Source organism: Nilaparvata lugens, chromosome 10 (assembly GCF_014356525.2).
Source record: "Nilaparvata lugens isolate BPH chromosome 10, ASM1435652v1, whole genome shotgun sequence".
Taxonomy (NCBI): domain Eukaryota; kingdom Metazoa; phylum Arthropoda; class Insecta; order Hemiptera; family Delphacidae; genus Nilaparvata; species Nilaparvata lugens.
Window position 1 is genome coordinate 43,040,311 of NC_052513.1, and position 18,640 is coordinate 43,058,950.

An 18,640-nucleotide genomic window follows, 5' to 3' on the forward strand; every position below is an offset into this window, starting at 1 on the left:
AGTCCCTAGATGCACAAATAACTATTTATTTGTAACATTTTATTGTGTCTTATTTGTTTCGTAATTCTTTGTAATTTTGTTTTGTCTTGTTGTGTGTGCTTTCAATAAATTGAAATTGAAAATTGAAAATTCGGGACAGAAACAGTTTTGGACAGAATTCTGTCTTTCTCCCAATCATTCTATCGACTTTGTAGATGTCTAGATAAATGAATGGATAAATAAATTTCTCTGTGCCTTCTAGATAACCCGTTAGTCTGCGACTGCCAGCTGCGCTGGTACGGAGACTGGCTTCGCAACCTGAAAGGCAAAGATGACGATTTCATGCAGAAGAAACGCCTACTTTGCACCATGGTTCATGAACACCGCGAGTACATGGTGCAAAAATTGCCACTCGACAAGATGAACTGCATCGGCAAGAACCTCATTGGACGAGCGTCATCCTCGTCCTCTGACAACGCTGACGTCACGTTTCATGGTTGGCAATACTTCGTGACGTCATCACTTCTGCTAGCTACCAATCATCTGTATGTCCAGTTCTGTTACTGATACTAAAATTTCTGAATCCCTATGATTTTGTATCATAAATAGTTGGCAAGAAAATGAAGGCTTTCAATCGGTATAAACAAAAAGTATTAATTGGAAAATACAAAGAAAATTAGCCAAGAAAATTATGCCCCGGTTTTTCTTAATAGTCTACTCCTACAGTCTGGTTTAATATTAACTACTGATGTAGAATACAAATACTAATTGCTGAATCCCTATGATTTTCTTATCTGTAATCAAAGGAAATTGGTTGGCATGTGAGTGGAAATTTTCAAATGGAAAAATGTATGCATAATTTTTGTTACCAAAAAAATGTTCCCATTGAAATCTATGCCTTGTTCCCTGGAATCTATTGAGCATTTTTTCAATAGGGTTGTGCATGTGTGAGAGAATTCCAAACTGGATAGAAAAATAATGTAGAAGGCTATTCCCTATTTTAAATCTATCAAGGATTCAATAAACCGATTGACATGGTGTGTAAAGTTTTAAAAATCCTAAAAGGATTCTTCAAAGGTATTATTGATTTATTTTTCTCTAAATCTGAATATAGGAAATTGTATTTGTTCCCATCAAAACTCCCAAAAACAGAATCAAATTGAGGATTGAATGAAAAAGATTAAGAAATTGTCAAAAAACCACAGATTTATTGACACTTAGAAAGACCGGTTTCGGTTATCACACCATTGTCAATCCCTGACAAACTCTGAGTTTATCAGAGATTGACAATGGTGTAATAACCGAAACCAGTCTTTCTAAGTATCAATAAATATGTGGTTTTTGACAATTTCTTAGTCTTTTTCATTCAATATGAATAATTACCACACTATCAACTTATCAGCTACACAAAAAATTAAGGATTTATCGACTCAAATAAACAAGAATTAATTATTGCAAAATACAGAGAAAATTACCCAAGAAAATTGTACCCCGTTCTTCGTAAGCCTGACTAGAGAAGTCATCTCTCCTGAAATTGGGTATAGAATAATGGAAAGATAATATTATAGCAATCAGTTTGCTTTCATGAGTCTGACTAGAGAAATTGTTTCTCTCGAGACTGGACATAGAATATTGGGAAGATGAGATTAAAAAACTCTATTTTCTATTATGTTTTAAATTTGTTATATTTTTATGAAATAGAAAATCATAAAGTCATAAAAGTTTCATAAAGTTGAACTAGAAAATCAACTGCATTAATAATGATGATATTGAGGGTGATGCCCACATAAGCTATTAGACTTGTGCGTGGGTAATGAGTGAGAGGGATGGTGATGAGAGATGACGACTACTTATTAGGTAGTCGGGACCGACGGGTTCATCGTCTCCTCCGAAAGACGGAAAAGAGAGATTACACTTTTGGAACCTTTATAGTCTCAGTTAGCTATTTCCTTCTCTACTCCCACCATTAATTGAATGTCTTTGTTAGGTACCTAGTTTTCTATACGGTAGGGGTTTATTCCACACAATGGGAGGGTGAGGTAATAGTAATTAATTCAAAAATACGAAGAAATGATGAGTAATATTATTAAAGGCCAACCAAAAATGTAATTCTGTGAAATATTTCAATATCATGGCTCCTGTCGTTATGGATTTACAAGAGCTCTGTTATAACTTTTTGCTTGCTTTTCAACGCGAGAGAAACATTACAAAATTCAACTATGATTCCCCATTAACACTCCTATACTTTACTAGAAAATATGAGTCTAGAATAAACCATTAAATTCATAATTCATATTTTCTAGTTGACAATATTCACCTATGATTTTCCATTAACACTCCTATAGTTTATACTAGGAAATACAACTATTAAATTCATAATTCATATTTTCTAGTTGACAATATTCACCTATGATTTTCCATTAACACTCCCATAGTTTATACTAGGAAATACAACCATCATTTTATTTATTCAATATACATTCCAAAATCTTCAATTGTATCAAAATTTGTAATGGTTTGTGAGATGTATCTACATGTGTACATACAAAATATGATAATGATTAATAATATTCTTGTTAAACAATTTCACTGTTATAATATTTGTGTAATGTGTAAATAATATTCAAAGGATCTACGCACGTCACTTCCCTAATAGGTGACTTCATGAAAATCATGTCTTCATGACAGTTGCATCACATGAGGATCAGTGTTGGAAGTTCGTTACATGATTAGATTTTTGAATAAAGGTTAGGCTATCCGTAGATAGATATTTTTGTTGAAAAAATTGTCTTTTGCAAAATGCAATACTCTGGAAATATTAATAAATAATTGTCGCATATTGATGTTGAAGATTCAATGGTTTACATTATGAATAATTATTATAATCATGAACATAAGTTGACAAATGATTCTATAGTGATATGTAATTTATTTAATCACTTATTGCTATTTAATAGCAGAAATAGTTAAATATTATTCAATAGTTAAAATTGTAATTTAACCAGTGGAATCAGGGATAAGGGAAGATCTAACATACTTCTCTCTGGAAGTACCTACTAACTCTGGTGTGATTCTCAGATATATACTTTGGAAAGGCTGTACTCAGTTCAGACTGTAGCATTCATTAATAAATTTATAATGAATAAATAAATTGATATATAGATAAATGAATGCATTAATGGATAAACAAATTTGTGAATTCTGAAATCAGATAATTTGTCAAGTTTCAATGAAAACTATGAGTGGAAGACACTTTCCATATGAATTATTGTGAAAGTAGTTCAAGATCCTTCAATGTCAGATAACAATATTCCATGAGGATCTTTCAACTTCTCTTAAAATTTTGAGTTCTAGTGATTGTTGTGAATATGATGATGATCAAGATGTAAAAGAAAGCTGATTAATTCAATATGAGAATATTCGATACATTTTTAGATCTGACTTTATTTCAAAATGTTAACCCTACCGCTGGCAGCCCTCTGATTTGAGACTCAGTTATGCGTCGCAGACTAGGCAACCATCTCAAGTCAGATGCCTTAAACAACTGTTTATATCTCGGCTGGGATCTGACTTAGAATGTTAAAAATCAATAACATATTCTACAAAAATTCTCAAATCATTTTAAAAGAACTTCTAGATGAATAATAAATGGCAGATAACATTCCATAAGCTTAAAGCTTTTACACAAATACGGTTATTGAAGAAATCTCCAGTAATTACATGAATAAATACAGGAATAATTTATGAATGACATGAGGAAAGCATATCACATTAGAATTAGTTGTTAATGCAAAAATCAACATTCATTGTCAACAAAAATATTGTAATATCACACTGTAGTTATGATTTTTATAAATGTTGATTATTATTATACTATATAATAAACATGGATAAGAGACTGTGTAGATACACAGCTTTTGAAATTTATTGTATAGCCTAGAATATTATATTGTTAATTTATAAACTGATCAAAATTATTCAAAAATTGATGAGAATAAGTGCATTTTTGTGAAATATTGGTGTGATGACTCTTTTAGATGTTTGGAAATTTAAAATCATGAATTTCTAACTAATGGAGCTACTAATTCTGCTATGTGTAATTTGAAATTTCATCTATTAATAAATACTACTTATATATTTTTGTGTTTAGTGTTTTAGGCTGTAAATAATAATATTGTATGTTGGTATGACTGGAGTAAGTATGTGAGAATATGAATGAAAGTTGATGAGAATTGATGAATTTATCTGAAAATATTCTAGCAACATTAGAAAATCAAGAAGTCTTGAGAAATCTAATTTTTTGCTATTCATATGCCATCATATTTTTCCTGATCATATTGTGAATCATAATATTGAAATAAATCAGTTTAATAATATGATTGACATTCATTAAATCAAGAAAAAAAGTTACAAAAAAGAAGTGTTCTCCAAATATATACTGTTTTCAGAACTAAGTCATGTTGAGTTGGATCACGGTATGACATAAACCGATGCAAATGATATATGTATTAAAATTTTTGCATTCCAATCCATAGCTTCACAGTTCACACAGTACATTCTTCAATGAATCGTATAGCATAGCTCTGTGTTTCATTCCATTGAAAATCAAAATTTTTATTCCATCAAATCAAAATTCAAATTATCATCTTCACATTTGGAAAATGAAGGCTACCTAAATGAACTTTACCAATCAATGATTCTACAGCTCTATATAGCTTTGAACTTATGATTATCTATTTGTATAAATGACTTTCTTTTGACTCATATGACGTTTGTTTTTAACATTATTGTAATGTTTTGCAACAATAAATGATTTGATTTGATTTGATTAAGTTAATAAATTCAATCTGAATTTCAATTGAATTACCGTAATCTCAATAAAGAATTCAATGAGATACAAATGATATGTAATATGAGAAGAACTGATCGACTTGATTCAGTGATTTTTCGTTGAGAATGAAGCCCACATGAGCTCAAGGCTTGTGCGTGGGTAATAAAACTGATGATGTAGACCTATAATGAGAAGTAAGTGTATTTTCGGATAAGATGTATAAATTTGTATAATGCAGCATAATAGTATTAATTTTCAATATCTAATTATATTTGATAATGTGATTGTTATTATCATAAATGCATTTAATTTAGCTTTTGAGGTATAGCACACGTCTAGCAAAACCATGTAAACATATCAATATTGTGCCCAATGTAAACTAAAATCATATCATTAACATGTCTTTGTGAAGTCCACAAATAGCTAAACATATCCTGCAATATAAATTATAAATTATCTTTAAAATAATTTTGATATTCACCTTTATATGTCTATTTTTATAATCAGATGCAAGTTGATGTGAATCTATATTGGAATTATCAATATCGTAGTCTAGCAATTTTAGTCTAAACTAGTAGAAAATCTTGAACAAAGTTGACATTGATAAAATAATAAGAAGATTGGTTTTTGTTTTCCCATTAAAATATTCCCCTATTAATTCTCCTTATCAATAATTCTCCGTTTAATTTTCCTATTGTTCTCCTCAATTTTCCCAAAACTTTATAGTCGAATTTTTTAATGAACAATGTTATAAAAAAATAAGAAATTTTTTCCACTTCCAATTTTTGTTCAAACGTTTTTGGTAAGATATGGTAATAAACATCAAGTCATTGTTCACAAACTTTTTCGAGCCCAATTTGAAACCCCAGTTCTAAGGATAGTGACAGTCTCCACAGAAATGTCAATGCAAATTTCATGAACTCAAATTTTAGAGATAATATTGTATCTCTTTTTACTATTTGAAGGGGAATATTTTCAAGTACTGAGGGCTACAGAAGTATTTTTAGAATGAGATAGAAGGAATAGACCTACATACAGTGAAATGATGAAGGTGAATACTTGTTGAAAATAATATTTTGTTTTTAAATTGTTGGACCAATTCTCCCAATGTATTAGAAGTATTTTTTTAATTTAGAAATGATTTTTGTGTGTTTGAATTATTGTGAATTGAGTGTGTAACTGAAGAATGCTGAAGTGACACAAAACCTAGATACATTTGAACTGTTGTATAAATTACAATTGGATCCGTTCTGGGCTTATAAGCATGTGGTATTTTTTTGTAAGTTGTGTCATTCTGAATGATTGAATAAACAGATGATTTTGGAATGCTTCATAGCATCGAGAATATATTTGTAGTTGAAATTCAGCATTGAACAATATAGATAAAGTTTGAGGAGATTATAAAGTGAGAGTCAAATCTAACATGGGAAAGTTTTGAAGCATTCTGTTCGAATTCTCGTCAAATGAAGGGGAAATGGAAGGGTTATAGGCTCTTAGTTTTGTTTTTGAAATAAAATAGCAAAAGTGGTCAACAAATAAGTAGTGAAGGAAAATAAAAGCCTTATAGGCTCCTAATTACATTCAATTTCTAGACAAAATCATTTTTCATTTTCCTTTGGACTGAAATCTTATCAAAATTGTACACGTGAAATTCTAACCTTATTCGGACTTTTTCACCTATAAATTTGGAAGAAAAATAGCACAAGAACTATCTTATTATTTTATCTTTCAATGTTATTACATTAGTGTAATTTTCATTGTAGATAAATAAATAAAAGAAGCGTCATCTGCCCTCCTATCTAATCTTCATAGCAATATCCAATCTACCAATCATTGTCAACTTTGTTACTGATTTGAAAACCTTTGAAACATATCACACTATACCTTGACAAATTTACAAAAGCTAGAATAATATAAATATTGAACGCATTTCTTACTACCACAACTATTGTTAATAGTAGAAAATCTAGCCATCAAAGTAGATGGAATAAAATTGTTGATAAATTTTTCACTTATTATGATAATCTCAATTTGAGATCATTGTGTTCATGAATATGCAAGCTGGAGAGAAATCGCCTGATAATATTTATCATATTTTTTTAAAGCTTTCAATGTTGCTGGGTTGAAACTTATCATAATATTCAATCCATCTACGTAGTTTATTAATCTCTTCATGTTCTAGAATTGGTGTGCATCATCAATGGATTATGAAGAGCTTTAGATCAGATTAGAATAGCTTCCATACTGCAGTTATTATTATTATTCTTTATTCACTTTCAAAAATGCCGTTCTGAATTATTCAAAATTTGAAAAATTTAAGCACATAAGAATAAAGCTTCATACTGCAGTTATTGTTCTTTATTAATTTTTGAAAATGCCGCTCTAAATTGTGCAGTACCAAACTAGCTTATGCAGACTACAGTCATAGATGAATAATAGCGTAACTTGTGCTATTGTTTCTCTATTCTACAGTAGAACCAGAGTAGTTTCTACTACTGTAGACTATGGTACTATTGTTTCCTCCACATTGAAAAATTAAATTTGCTAATTTAATTGTTTCTACCAATTATTTTCCGTAGCTTATATTTTGATAATAATTATTCTCAATTAAATTCCAATATTCGTCTCTTATAATCCAATGAATAGATTCTCTTAAAATTCTCTTATTTAATTGTTTCCACCAATTATTTTCCGTAGCTTATATTTTGATAATAATTATTCTCAATTAAATCCCATTATTCTTCTCTTATAATCCATGAATAGATTCTCTCAAATCCGATTTTTTTCTCTTATAATCCAATAAATAGATATCTTGAATCCAATATTTTTCCCTTATAATCCAATGAATAGATTTTTTTGAATCCAAATCTAAAACCATAAATAGCATGAGCACCCATAATTTCAGATGATTTTCAAACAAACTCTTCTGTGATTTGTAGCAGAAATTCTTATGTGAATCAAAAGAAAGTTTTCAAGATTCATTGATGTTCTAAAACTATTCAGCTATATATATCATATTTTTGGTGAGAGCTACTCTTATTTATCAGGAGATGAAATTACCTATATCGTTTGATACATTTATGAGTGTTTGTCAGTTTTTTTGTTCCAAACTCAGAGAAAAAATAGTTTCTGATAGATGAATGAATTTTCCTGGATAGATAATTATTATTTATCTATCTGACTTTTCTCAGTACCTATTTTAATATTTTGGTCACTAAATAAAATAGATGATTTCATATCATAAAAATTTCTGAATTATAAGGAATATCTGAATATGATATTTTTGTTGTTGGTTATCCATCTTGTTTCCACTATTATTATTACTATTAAATTTTATAAAACTTTAAAGTGAAAAAGCACTCACATTCTTTGATGTGGCGACGTCCGTTTCGTGCTGGTATCGCACATTTTGTGCGATACCAGCACGAAACGGACGTCGCCACATCAAAGAATGTGAGTGCTTTTTCACTTTAAAGTTTTATAAAATGTAATAGTAATGATATTTTTATTAGAGCAATGATTTCTTGTGGAAGATATTTTGATCTGCGATACGCATTTCAAGAGTGTAAATATTAATTTTTCCAAGTCGATATCGATGTTGATTATATATTTAATAATTAATATAGTAATGTGGAGTAGTGAATTAGTCAGCAAAATAAACATTAGTGAAGCTAAAGTGTTTGACTCACTTTAGCTGAACAGACCATACCGATACATATCCTTTGACTTTTAGCTGATAAAATGAGAATAATATCTAGCTGCCATTAAAACCTGTCTCGAAAAAAATTCTATGAGGTTCTCAATTGTGATAAAAATTAATTTGTAAAAATTTTGAAAAGCTCTGTAGTTGATAGAAGTGTAGGAGAATTGTTTCATTTCGTGAGAAAATCGTTTTTTAATGGCTACTAGATTAAAATATTCTCATCAGGGCTGGAAGTCAAAACTTGAAATTTTGTAAAATACATACTTCTCTTTGTTGAATGATATATATATATATATAATATATACATTTGTTGAAAAGTTTTACAATTTTAGATGTGATATTATGTCCATATATATATATCAAGGGTGAGTTAAGAATGATATGCTGATGAATGCAATGTATACATATCTTGAAAACATATCCTTTACAATATTATACTCGATCATATATGTTAATAAATACATAAGATTACTATACAATAAATATTTACCATTGTTCGATCTTATAAAAATAAAAATTCATTCTAGGTGTTTATTTTTTAGGTGTTTATATTGTTATTATAGATAGTTTCTATTGATGTGTGAAGAATGAAGTCATGAAAAATAATATTATTATTATCAACTAAAATAAAAACATATCATTTAATATTATATAGTTAGCAAAGAGCGTTTCTGATTTCTAAAGTGAAAGAGTTGATAAGATTGGACGGTGTAAAGGAATGAAGGGCTGAATGCATATCAAGATATATAAATTACAAAAATATTATAAATAAATTTCAAAATATATAAATAATGAAAATATAAATTCAATCGTATGCTGAGGTTCTGTGGCTGAATAATTATGATTATTGTACTGTGAATTTGAGAATAATAAAACTTTCAATGATTTCATAAGCAGAATGGGTTCTATTTTTTCACCCCATCCTGTGCATGAAAGTTATTTAATATCATTCAAAATTTCATAAGTTATCTAGAGAAAACTGTCATATTAACGCATTTCTTGTATTCAATAGTCTAAAGCTACGTTTACACCAAAGTTATTAACAAAATGTTTATTTTATTATTAGATTGAACTTTTACAAACACATATGCTCATCATGTGTATGATAAGATATGTTCAATCTAATGGAGTCTATAAGGACGGAGAAATGAACATTTTGTTGATAACTTTGGTGTAAACGCAGCTTTAAGGTCATGTCAGAGGTCCTGAAATCGATCAGGTGCGACCTGAGAGCTCTGACTGCATCAGACCTTAGTCAGTCACTCGATAGGCTATTATTATAAATATTATTATGATTTAACTAGAATAATATAATACGATCTCCGTCGATAAGTGGAAATAAATAGAAGAATTGAAATATAGATGTCAGTAATGATTTATTGGCGAATTTTTGATAATTTGACGTGTCTAGTGAGTCAAATTTTTTTGTCTTGAACAGCACCTTATAAACTTGGTCTTCTCTCATATGAATTGGAGTGAAATCTGAATTTTCACTGAAGGGAAACAATATACTTCTATGAAAATTCTACACTTCACGTCTATACTCTTCTATTTTGGACCAGAAATCTCTAGATTCATCATGAAATATAGATGTCAATAATGATTTATTGGTGAATTTTTGATGATTTGAAGTGTCTAGTGATTCAAATTTTCTTGTCTTAAACAGCACCTTATTAACCTTGCCTGCTCTCATATGAATTGGAGTGAAATCTGAATTTTCACTGAAGGGAAACAATATACTTCTATAAAAATTCTACACTTCACTTCTATACTCCGCTATTTTGGACCAGCAATCTCTAGATTCATCATGAAATTGGTGTTCCATTATAAATTTTCGGATGTCCTGATAAAATGTCCTGGTTTATTGGGAGAAAATCATTATTCCAAAGACCTTATCTCTTCAAGGTCTTTGCATTATTCAGCTTATTGAGAAATTATTTCACGCCAATCTATATTGAAAACACAGCATGCAATAGAGTCTCATGTTTGGACTTACCTCTTTTCCAAAGTCCAAATGTCTCCTCAGCTGTTCCATTATCTGCAGATCCGTTTAGTCCAAGATCATGTTGATGTGTCCTGCAAAAAAAATTCTTAGTAGTCTACTTGAAAAGTTCAGGTACTCGATTTTTACTTTCCTTGCCCTATTACCATAGGTAAGGAAAGTATTGCTTTCCAAAAAAAAAAAATAAGGTACCCCAATTTCTTAATTTCTATACGTTTCAAGGTCCCCTGGGTCCAAAAACATGATTTTTGGGTGTTGGTCTGTGTGTGTGTATGTGTGTGTGTGTGTGTGTATGTGTGTGTGTGTATGTGTGTATGTCTGTGAACACGATAACTCCATTCCTAATTAACCGATTGACTTGAAATTTTAAACTTAAGGTCCTTATACCATAAGGATCCGACAATAAGAAATTCAATAAAATTCAATTCAAGATGGCGGAAAAAATGGCGGATAATTACTAAAAAACCATGTTTTTCACGTTTTTCTCGAAAACTGCTCTAACGATTTTCTTCAAATTCATACCATGGATAGCTATTTATAAGCCCTATCAACTGACATGAGTCTCATTTTTGGGAAAATTGCAGGAGCTCCGTAATATTCTTGAGAAAAATGGCAGATAATTACTAAAAAACCATGTTTTTTACGATTTTCTCAAAAATTACTTGACCGATTTTTTTCAAATTCATACCCTGTATAGTTATCTATCAGCTCTATCAACTGGCATGAGTCTTTTCCCTGGAAAACTAATGGGGGTCCACCCCATCCTTGAGAAATGGACGTTGTAACCTCCTTCTAGTGCATGAGGTAGGTAGGTAGAGCAGTTTATAAAAAGAACACAGTCATAGTCTAGATATTTCATCTGTAGAACAGCTGTTTTGACGACTTTTGAAAAAAAATCATCGAATTTCACAATTTACACAAAGGAAAAAGTACTCTGAAAACAATTATATATACACATATAAAGTAGTCTGATCGTAGTTGCAAATATTTTGCCGCCAATCGTCATTATGTTATTCCCCTAAATTATTCTCGTCTAAGAATGAGGCTTACAGCTCAATGAGCAAGGAAAGTTGTGTGAGTGTACCACACCAGATTTTTATATTTGTGAGGAACTTAAAGAGTTCAGGTACTTTTATAAATGTTTTATGTATATGATAGTTGTAGATTTTCATATTTGTGAGGATTAATTACCTGCTATCTCCTATACAATCACATTATACAAGAAAGCTTCAAAGCAGACTATAGTGAGGTCCACGTTATAATGACAGTGGATAAAGATAGAAGAATAGCGATGCCGATTCTCTGCATTGATTAATTGTATTTCTACACTGTAAAAAACATAATTGGCATCATTGTAAACCTAGAAAAGGATAGTACCACCGGCTTTGTCGGATAATAGACAAGGATAGCGAAACCAAAGTTGATCAAATACTGTCATTATAACGTGGACCTCACTATAGCTCCTATACTCTCCTATTATTTTCAAACTATAGTTAGTTAACATGAGAAGAGCAATTCTATAAAATTGCAGAACGTGAGGAGTTGATCAATTGTACAATAATTGAAAAAATATAAGGTTATATACATATTAATCAAAATGGATACCACATGTACACCGTATTTCAAGCCAATAATAACAAATATAACATATTATAATATCACTTTTTGCTTTCAGAAAAAACGACTAGAAGTCAGATATTTCACAATAAATGAATTAAACACTCACTGTGACAACGAGATCTTTCGGCAGATCCGCCATCTTCTTGGTTGTACTCATAGACGAGTTGCTACTCTTGCTACTTGGTTGCTACTTGGTTGCTGACGAGTTGCTACTTGGTTGCTGACGAGTTGCTACTTGGTTGCTGACGAGTTGCTACTTGGTTGCTACTCGTCTATGAGTATAACCAAGAAGATTGCGGAACTGCCGCAAGATCTGGTTGTCACAGTGAGTGATTAATTCATTTATTGTAAAATATCTGACTGCTAGTCGTTTTTTCTAAAAGCAAAAAGTGATTTAATAATAAGCAGTTCGTGATGGAGAACAACATTGAAGAATTATATCATAATAATTGGAATATAATACCATCAAGGAAGTAAATACTTATAGTACCAAGAATTTATACCATAATACTAGTAAGATAACTTATTTAATCTGTGGTAATACAAAATCCAACTTAATGAGTGAAAATTTCACTATTTCAATATTTAATATTGCTCAACTCTGCATGAATTCATATTGTAGGCTATTTCAATCATCTCTGAAGATTAACTCAATTGAAAATCATCTAGACTAAAGCTGTGTTTACAGCAAAAATATTAACAAAATGTTTATTTTTCCGTCCTTATAGATTCTATTAGATTGAACGGAGCTTGACAAACACATATGTTCATCATGTGTATGATAAGTTATGTTCAATGTAATAGAAACTAAAAAGGACGAAGAGATAAACATTTTGCCAATAATTAAAATTATTTATCAGCCCGGAAGGGGTATCCACAATGTTGGAGTTAGCTGGCTAAGTCGAGCTATTCGCTAACTCCAGCTATTCTCTAAGTCTGTGTTAACTCAATGCTATAGTGGCACGTTAGAAAAATATTAACAGACGAGATAGCAGATAGCGCAGGTTTGAGTCTGCTAACTCTAGCTATCTCTGTTAAAGCGGCAGCCATATGTTTATGATCTTACTTTTTCAAACTAACTTTAAGTTACACAAATTATCCGCTTGGATCGCTACTGCAGTTAGCTAATAGCAAATGGTTTTTTACTTTCCTTGCCCTACTACTATAGGTAAGGAAAGTATTGCTTTCCAAAAAAAATTAAGGTACCCCAATTTCAAGTTTTCTATACGTTTCAAGGTCCCCTGAGTCCAAAAACATGATTTTTGGGTATTGGTCTGTGTGTGTGTATGTGTGTGTGTGTGTGTGTGTATGTGTGTGTGTGTGTATGTCTGTGAACACGATAACTCCATTCCTAATTAACCGATCGACTTGAAATTTTAAACTTAAGGTCCCTATACCATGAGGACCCGACAATAAGAAATTCAATAAAATTCAATTCAAGATGGCGGAAAAAATGGCGGATAATTACTAAAAAACCATGTTTTTCACGTTTTTCTCGAAAATGGCTCTAACGATTTTCTTCAAATTTATATCATGGATAGCTATTTATAAGCCCTATCAACTAGCATAAGTCTCATTTCTGGTAAAATTTCAGGAGCTTCGTAATATTCTTGAGAAAAATGGCGGAAAATGACTAAAAAACCATGTTTTTCACGGTTTTCTCGAAAACGGCTCCAACGATTTTCTTCAAATTTATACCATGGATAGCTATTTTTAAGCCCTATCAACTGGCATAAGTTTCATTTCTGGGAAAATTTCAGGAGCTCCGTAATATTCTTGAGAAAAATGGCGGATAATGACTAAAAATCCATGTTTTTCACCGTTTTCTCGAAAACTGCTTTAACGATTTACTTCAAATTCATACCATGGATAGATATTCATAAGCACTATCAATTGGCATGAGTCTCATTTCTGGGAAAATTCCATGAGCTCCGTAATATTCTTGAGAAAAATGGCGGATAATGACCAAAAACCAGGTTTTTCACGGTTTTCTCGAAAACGGCTCTAACGATTTTCTTCAAATTCAAGCCATGGGTAGCTATTCATAAGTCCTATCAAATGACATGAGTTTTTCCTTGGAAAATTGCAGGAGCTCCGTAATATTCTTGAGAAAAATGGCGGATAATTACTAAAAAACCATGTTTTTCACGATTTTTTCAAAATAACTTGACCGATTTTTTTCAAATTCTTACTCTGTATAGTTATTTATCAGCTCTATTAACTGGCATGAGTCTCCTTTCTGGGAAACTAATGGGAGGTCCACCCCATCCTTGAGAAATGGACTTTGTAACCTCCTTCTCGTGCATGAGGTAGGTAGGTAGAGCAGTTCATGAAAAGTACACATAGTCGAGATATTTCATCTGTAGAACAGCTGTTTTGACGACTTTAAAAAAATGACGACTAAAATAATCATTGAATTTCACAATTTACACAAAGGAAAAAGTACTCTGAAAACAATTATATATACACATATACAAAAGTCTGATCGTAGTTTCGAATATGAGCAAGGAAAGTTGTGTGAGTGTACCACACCAGATTTTTTTAGATGGGGCGTTCACAATCCAGAGTTATCAAATAGCACTTTAGCTGGCTAAAACAACATTGTAAATACCCCTATTATTTTTTCCCGGGCTGACAAATAATAATTTTTTTTAGGTAGCGCTCATCGAATTTCCATCTAGCTGTTTACCCTGTTGTCAATATTTGCAGTAGCTGTAGCAGAAGTCTCCGGTGTGAATAAATTACAGCATTTAATTTGGATTTTCGTTCAATAATAATTATTAATGAAACTATAGTACTCTTTTTTGAAATTAATAAAATAATAGATTAAAAATAAAAATTATTTTATCAATTTAAAAAATAGAGTACTATAATTATATTTTATAAATAAATTATGTAGCTCTGAATTCATAGTACATTTTTAAAATCTTGTAATAAAATATCCTAACAAATTCATGATATTTAGCATAAATGATTCGCCATTTTATTGTATTTTTTCTTTAGGGCTACTTTTAATATGAATAAAAATATAAATCTCAAATAATTTAAAAGGGTACTCAGAATTATATTTTATTTAGCATAAATAAATATGACGATAGCCTCATCAAAATATGGTCATTCTTATTCAAGAAATTTTTCAACTCATGCTTGTAAACTAAATAGGTGACTATATGAGGATAATGGCTATGATGTTTATCTATTTCAAGTGGGAATATCAACGTATATAATCATAGGCTGCTCTTTTTGGATGAAAATACTAACTGAAGCAAACCAGTTCTGATGAACTTATTAGAATATGCTCATTAGAGATTTCAAAGTGCATCATTGATATTGAGCCTATTATGACACATAAATTTATAGCAAATCAATAAATTTTCCAAAATGGAGAATAATATTTCAAATCCTTGATGATTAATTATTAGATTCTATAAAATTATCATGAATGATTTCTACCAAATTTGAATTGAATTACCTCTGAGAATTCTCAACTTCTATATGGGAATAGTTTGAACCCAACGGTTCTGGTTAATGTGAATTATTTATTTGAAAATTTACATATTTGAGGGCACCAGGAACTGAATCCCATTATATTGCCCTCATAACACACATTGAGCATACAATTTGAAAAACAATACATTAAAATGAAAATAAAATAACTTAACTAATATTCTATTGAGTTTTAGAAAATAACAAGATACAAAATATTTTCAAACAATTGAATAATATTTCAAATAGTTGGTGATTAATTATATTCAATTTTATAAAATTAATAAAAACAATATAAAAATCTTTTAGTGCCCTTTATTATAATTGTTTATATTGTTCTTATTAATTTGTTAAAAAGAAGCCCGCATGTGAGTGAAGTGTTTTCAATTTTATAGAAATATCTTGTATAATTTCTACCAAATTTGTACCTCTGAAGATTTCTCACCTTTCAATATACGGCGCAATATCCTCACCAATCAGATAACTAGTAGTATTGCTGTCTCTTTTATGCAACCCCTGCATACCTGATCTAACTTTAGTCGAATCGTTACTTGGAACATGCTGGTATTCCACACTAAATGTCTGCTTCACAAAATAATGTACCACCTTCTGGTTGTAAACTGATTTCCTACCACTTATCATCTCATCTGATCCACTATGGTTAGTTGTGTCTTGATTATTCAAATTTATATCAAAATATGCGTAATTTTTCACAGATTCTCCTAGATTTTCACGTGGATTCTCCAAGTTTTTGGGAGAATCAGTCTCAGAGAAAGGTATGTCAGCCAAGTGGTAACTGATATGAATTTTGCTGATCACTGTCCCATTCCAAATCACCTTCATCTTGGACCCAACTAGAACATTCTCACATAGATTTTCCTCTTCATTTTTCACCATAAACCTCACATTTTCAATATTACAACTCCCATTGACGTCCTTATTGGTATAAGTCATAGAATCCCGCGAATTTGAAAATTCTCCTCTGGGATATTTGGAGGCTACAAGAAATTGTTTCCCATCTCTACTGCAGTTGACACTGTGAGATATATCGGAGAACTGGAAATTCTCTTGAAAACTGATCCCTGTTTTGGGGATATTTATGGATATTCTCTGTAGAAGTCCACTAGATTTGTTCGTGATGAGGTAATCGTTTAAACCCAGTTCTTTATTCTCCTCTATACATGACTGTTTCGAGAACAATCTCAAGCAATCAGCGTTCCTCTGTTCCAAATATTTCAAAGGAACGTTTGCACAAAACATGGAATTCAACATGTTGGTTGGAAACAGAAGGAAAAATCGTTCCTTACCTCCATCGTTCGTATTTTTCAATAAAATTGGATCCTCATTGAAATACCCGTCTTTCAAATAGTTCTCCATTCCGGAGTAAGGGTAGTTTCTTATTTTGTTTTTACTTTGTGAAGTTTCGCCAATTTTCTCTTTCATGGTTTCAAGTGTTTTGATGATGTCATCCTCCTCAAAGAACTTGACGTGGAAGGGAGAGTTATTCCTGACGAAACACAGGAAATAAAGCCACCAGGGGCGTTTTTCTTGAGACTGGTATTTGCATTCGTAGCTGACCTGTTCTTCAGTGGAAGTGTCTCTGGGTGATTTCTTCGGGCATTCGAATGCCTCTTTCTGATACTTCTTGCATTCCTGAAAAAAGAAAACAAATGTCTTAATCACACATTACACATTACCAATTCCTCAAACAAATAGGGATAACAACTGTGACTGCAAACTGATCACTGAAGCAGAATCCCTTATTAAATACTTAGGATTAACATTGGACTCGCAATTGAACTGGAACGAACATATAGAGAATCTAAAATAGTTATTTGTGCAACTAGTGCGCAAAGTGACAGTTCGCTGCACCGAAAGAAACGTTTACGCCCGAGCCGTAGGCGAGGGCGGAATGGTTTCTTGAGTGCAGCAGAGGAACTTTGCGCACGTATTTCACATTAAGTTTTTCCTACAGTTACCATTGAATATGAAAAGTGGGTAATTATGGGTAAAATTGCCTGAAATCCATCAAATGTTTTTCTGTGTAATTTTATTATTGATAAAAACCTTAATCCTAAAATCCTAAAGTCCTCGTTGTCCTTGGTTATAATATATAATACTAATAATTAGCGCGTTGTGCTTCGTTGCACCTCTGCTCACTATAGCAGCCACAGCAGTCACTGTTACCAACTTCATTTTGATTTTGCTGCACTGTTGCTCCATATAACCTACTGAGTATTTTGCGTTGCCATGTTGCAAATCTGGAGTGCAGAAAAATTTTTCCCGCACTAGAGCGGAAAAGTGATTCTTTGCGTTCTGTAATCAGTGCAGCAATGGCCACTTTTCAACGTAACTGTAGGAAAAAACAATTAGTCATAGCATGCAGAAAATTTTACTTTTTGAGAATTCTTTGTCCTGATGTTTCATGCACTTGTAGAGAGCAGGATACAGTATGGCATTACAATGTGGGGAGGGGCTTACATAACAACACTCAATCCCTTAGTAGTAGGCCAAAAATTCATAATGAGAGAGATAAGTAGGAACCCAGCTCGACATCATTCCCTCATTCTATTTAGAGATAGAAATATCTTACCATTAAGGTATTTATACTTTCACAAAGTGCTAGAGCTATTTCACAAAGAAAGCGGCCAAGATCTCAATGAATTCGTCTATGAAGTACGTCACCCAATGCTACGTACATGAGGGTACTTTATTCCGCCTCGTCCAAGAAAGGAGAAATTCAGGAAATTCTTTCTTATGTCGCTCCTCGTATTTTTAATCTTTTGCCTAGTGAAATAAAGGATGCATTACGCTTGAATAGATTCAGATACTTGACCAAGAGTTGGCTATTGGAGAGGAATGAAGTGGAAACATTGTTTCAAGAAATTTTATTTCAGTAGATTAATTTAGTAATTTTATCATGATTGTATGAATGGCATTTCAACACGCTCAAATTACTAGATTGAATTATTCAAGCTTCAAGAGTTTAATTCAGCTAAATTTATTTCTCATATTTCAT

General features: G+C 31.4%; 2 protein-coding genes across 2 annotated transcripts in view; one reads left to right on the forward strand and one right to left on the reverse strand.

Moving 5' to 3' along the window:
• Nucleotides 1-1,035, forward strand: part of LOC111050578 (leucine-rich repeats and immunoglobulin-like domains protein 2) — a 132,925-nt gene extending 131,890 nt beyond the window's left edge. Inside the window, exon 8 of the mRNA XM_039436900.1 lies at nt 242-1,035. Within this exon, the coding sequence (XP_039292834.1) occupies nt 242-546 (305 nt within the window). The 3' untranslated portion in view covers nt 547-1,035. The remainder of the gene's footprint in view (nt 1-241) is intronic.
• Nucleotides 1-18,640, reverse strand: part of LOC111050580 — a 553,956-nt gene that overhangs the window by 524,709 nt on the left and 10,607 nt on the right. Inside the window, 2 exon segments of the mRNA XM_039436032.1 lie at nt 10,510-10,589; nt 16,067-17,274. Coding sequence (XP_039291966.1) covers nt 10,510-10,589; nt 16,067-17,274 — 1,288 coding nt within the window.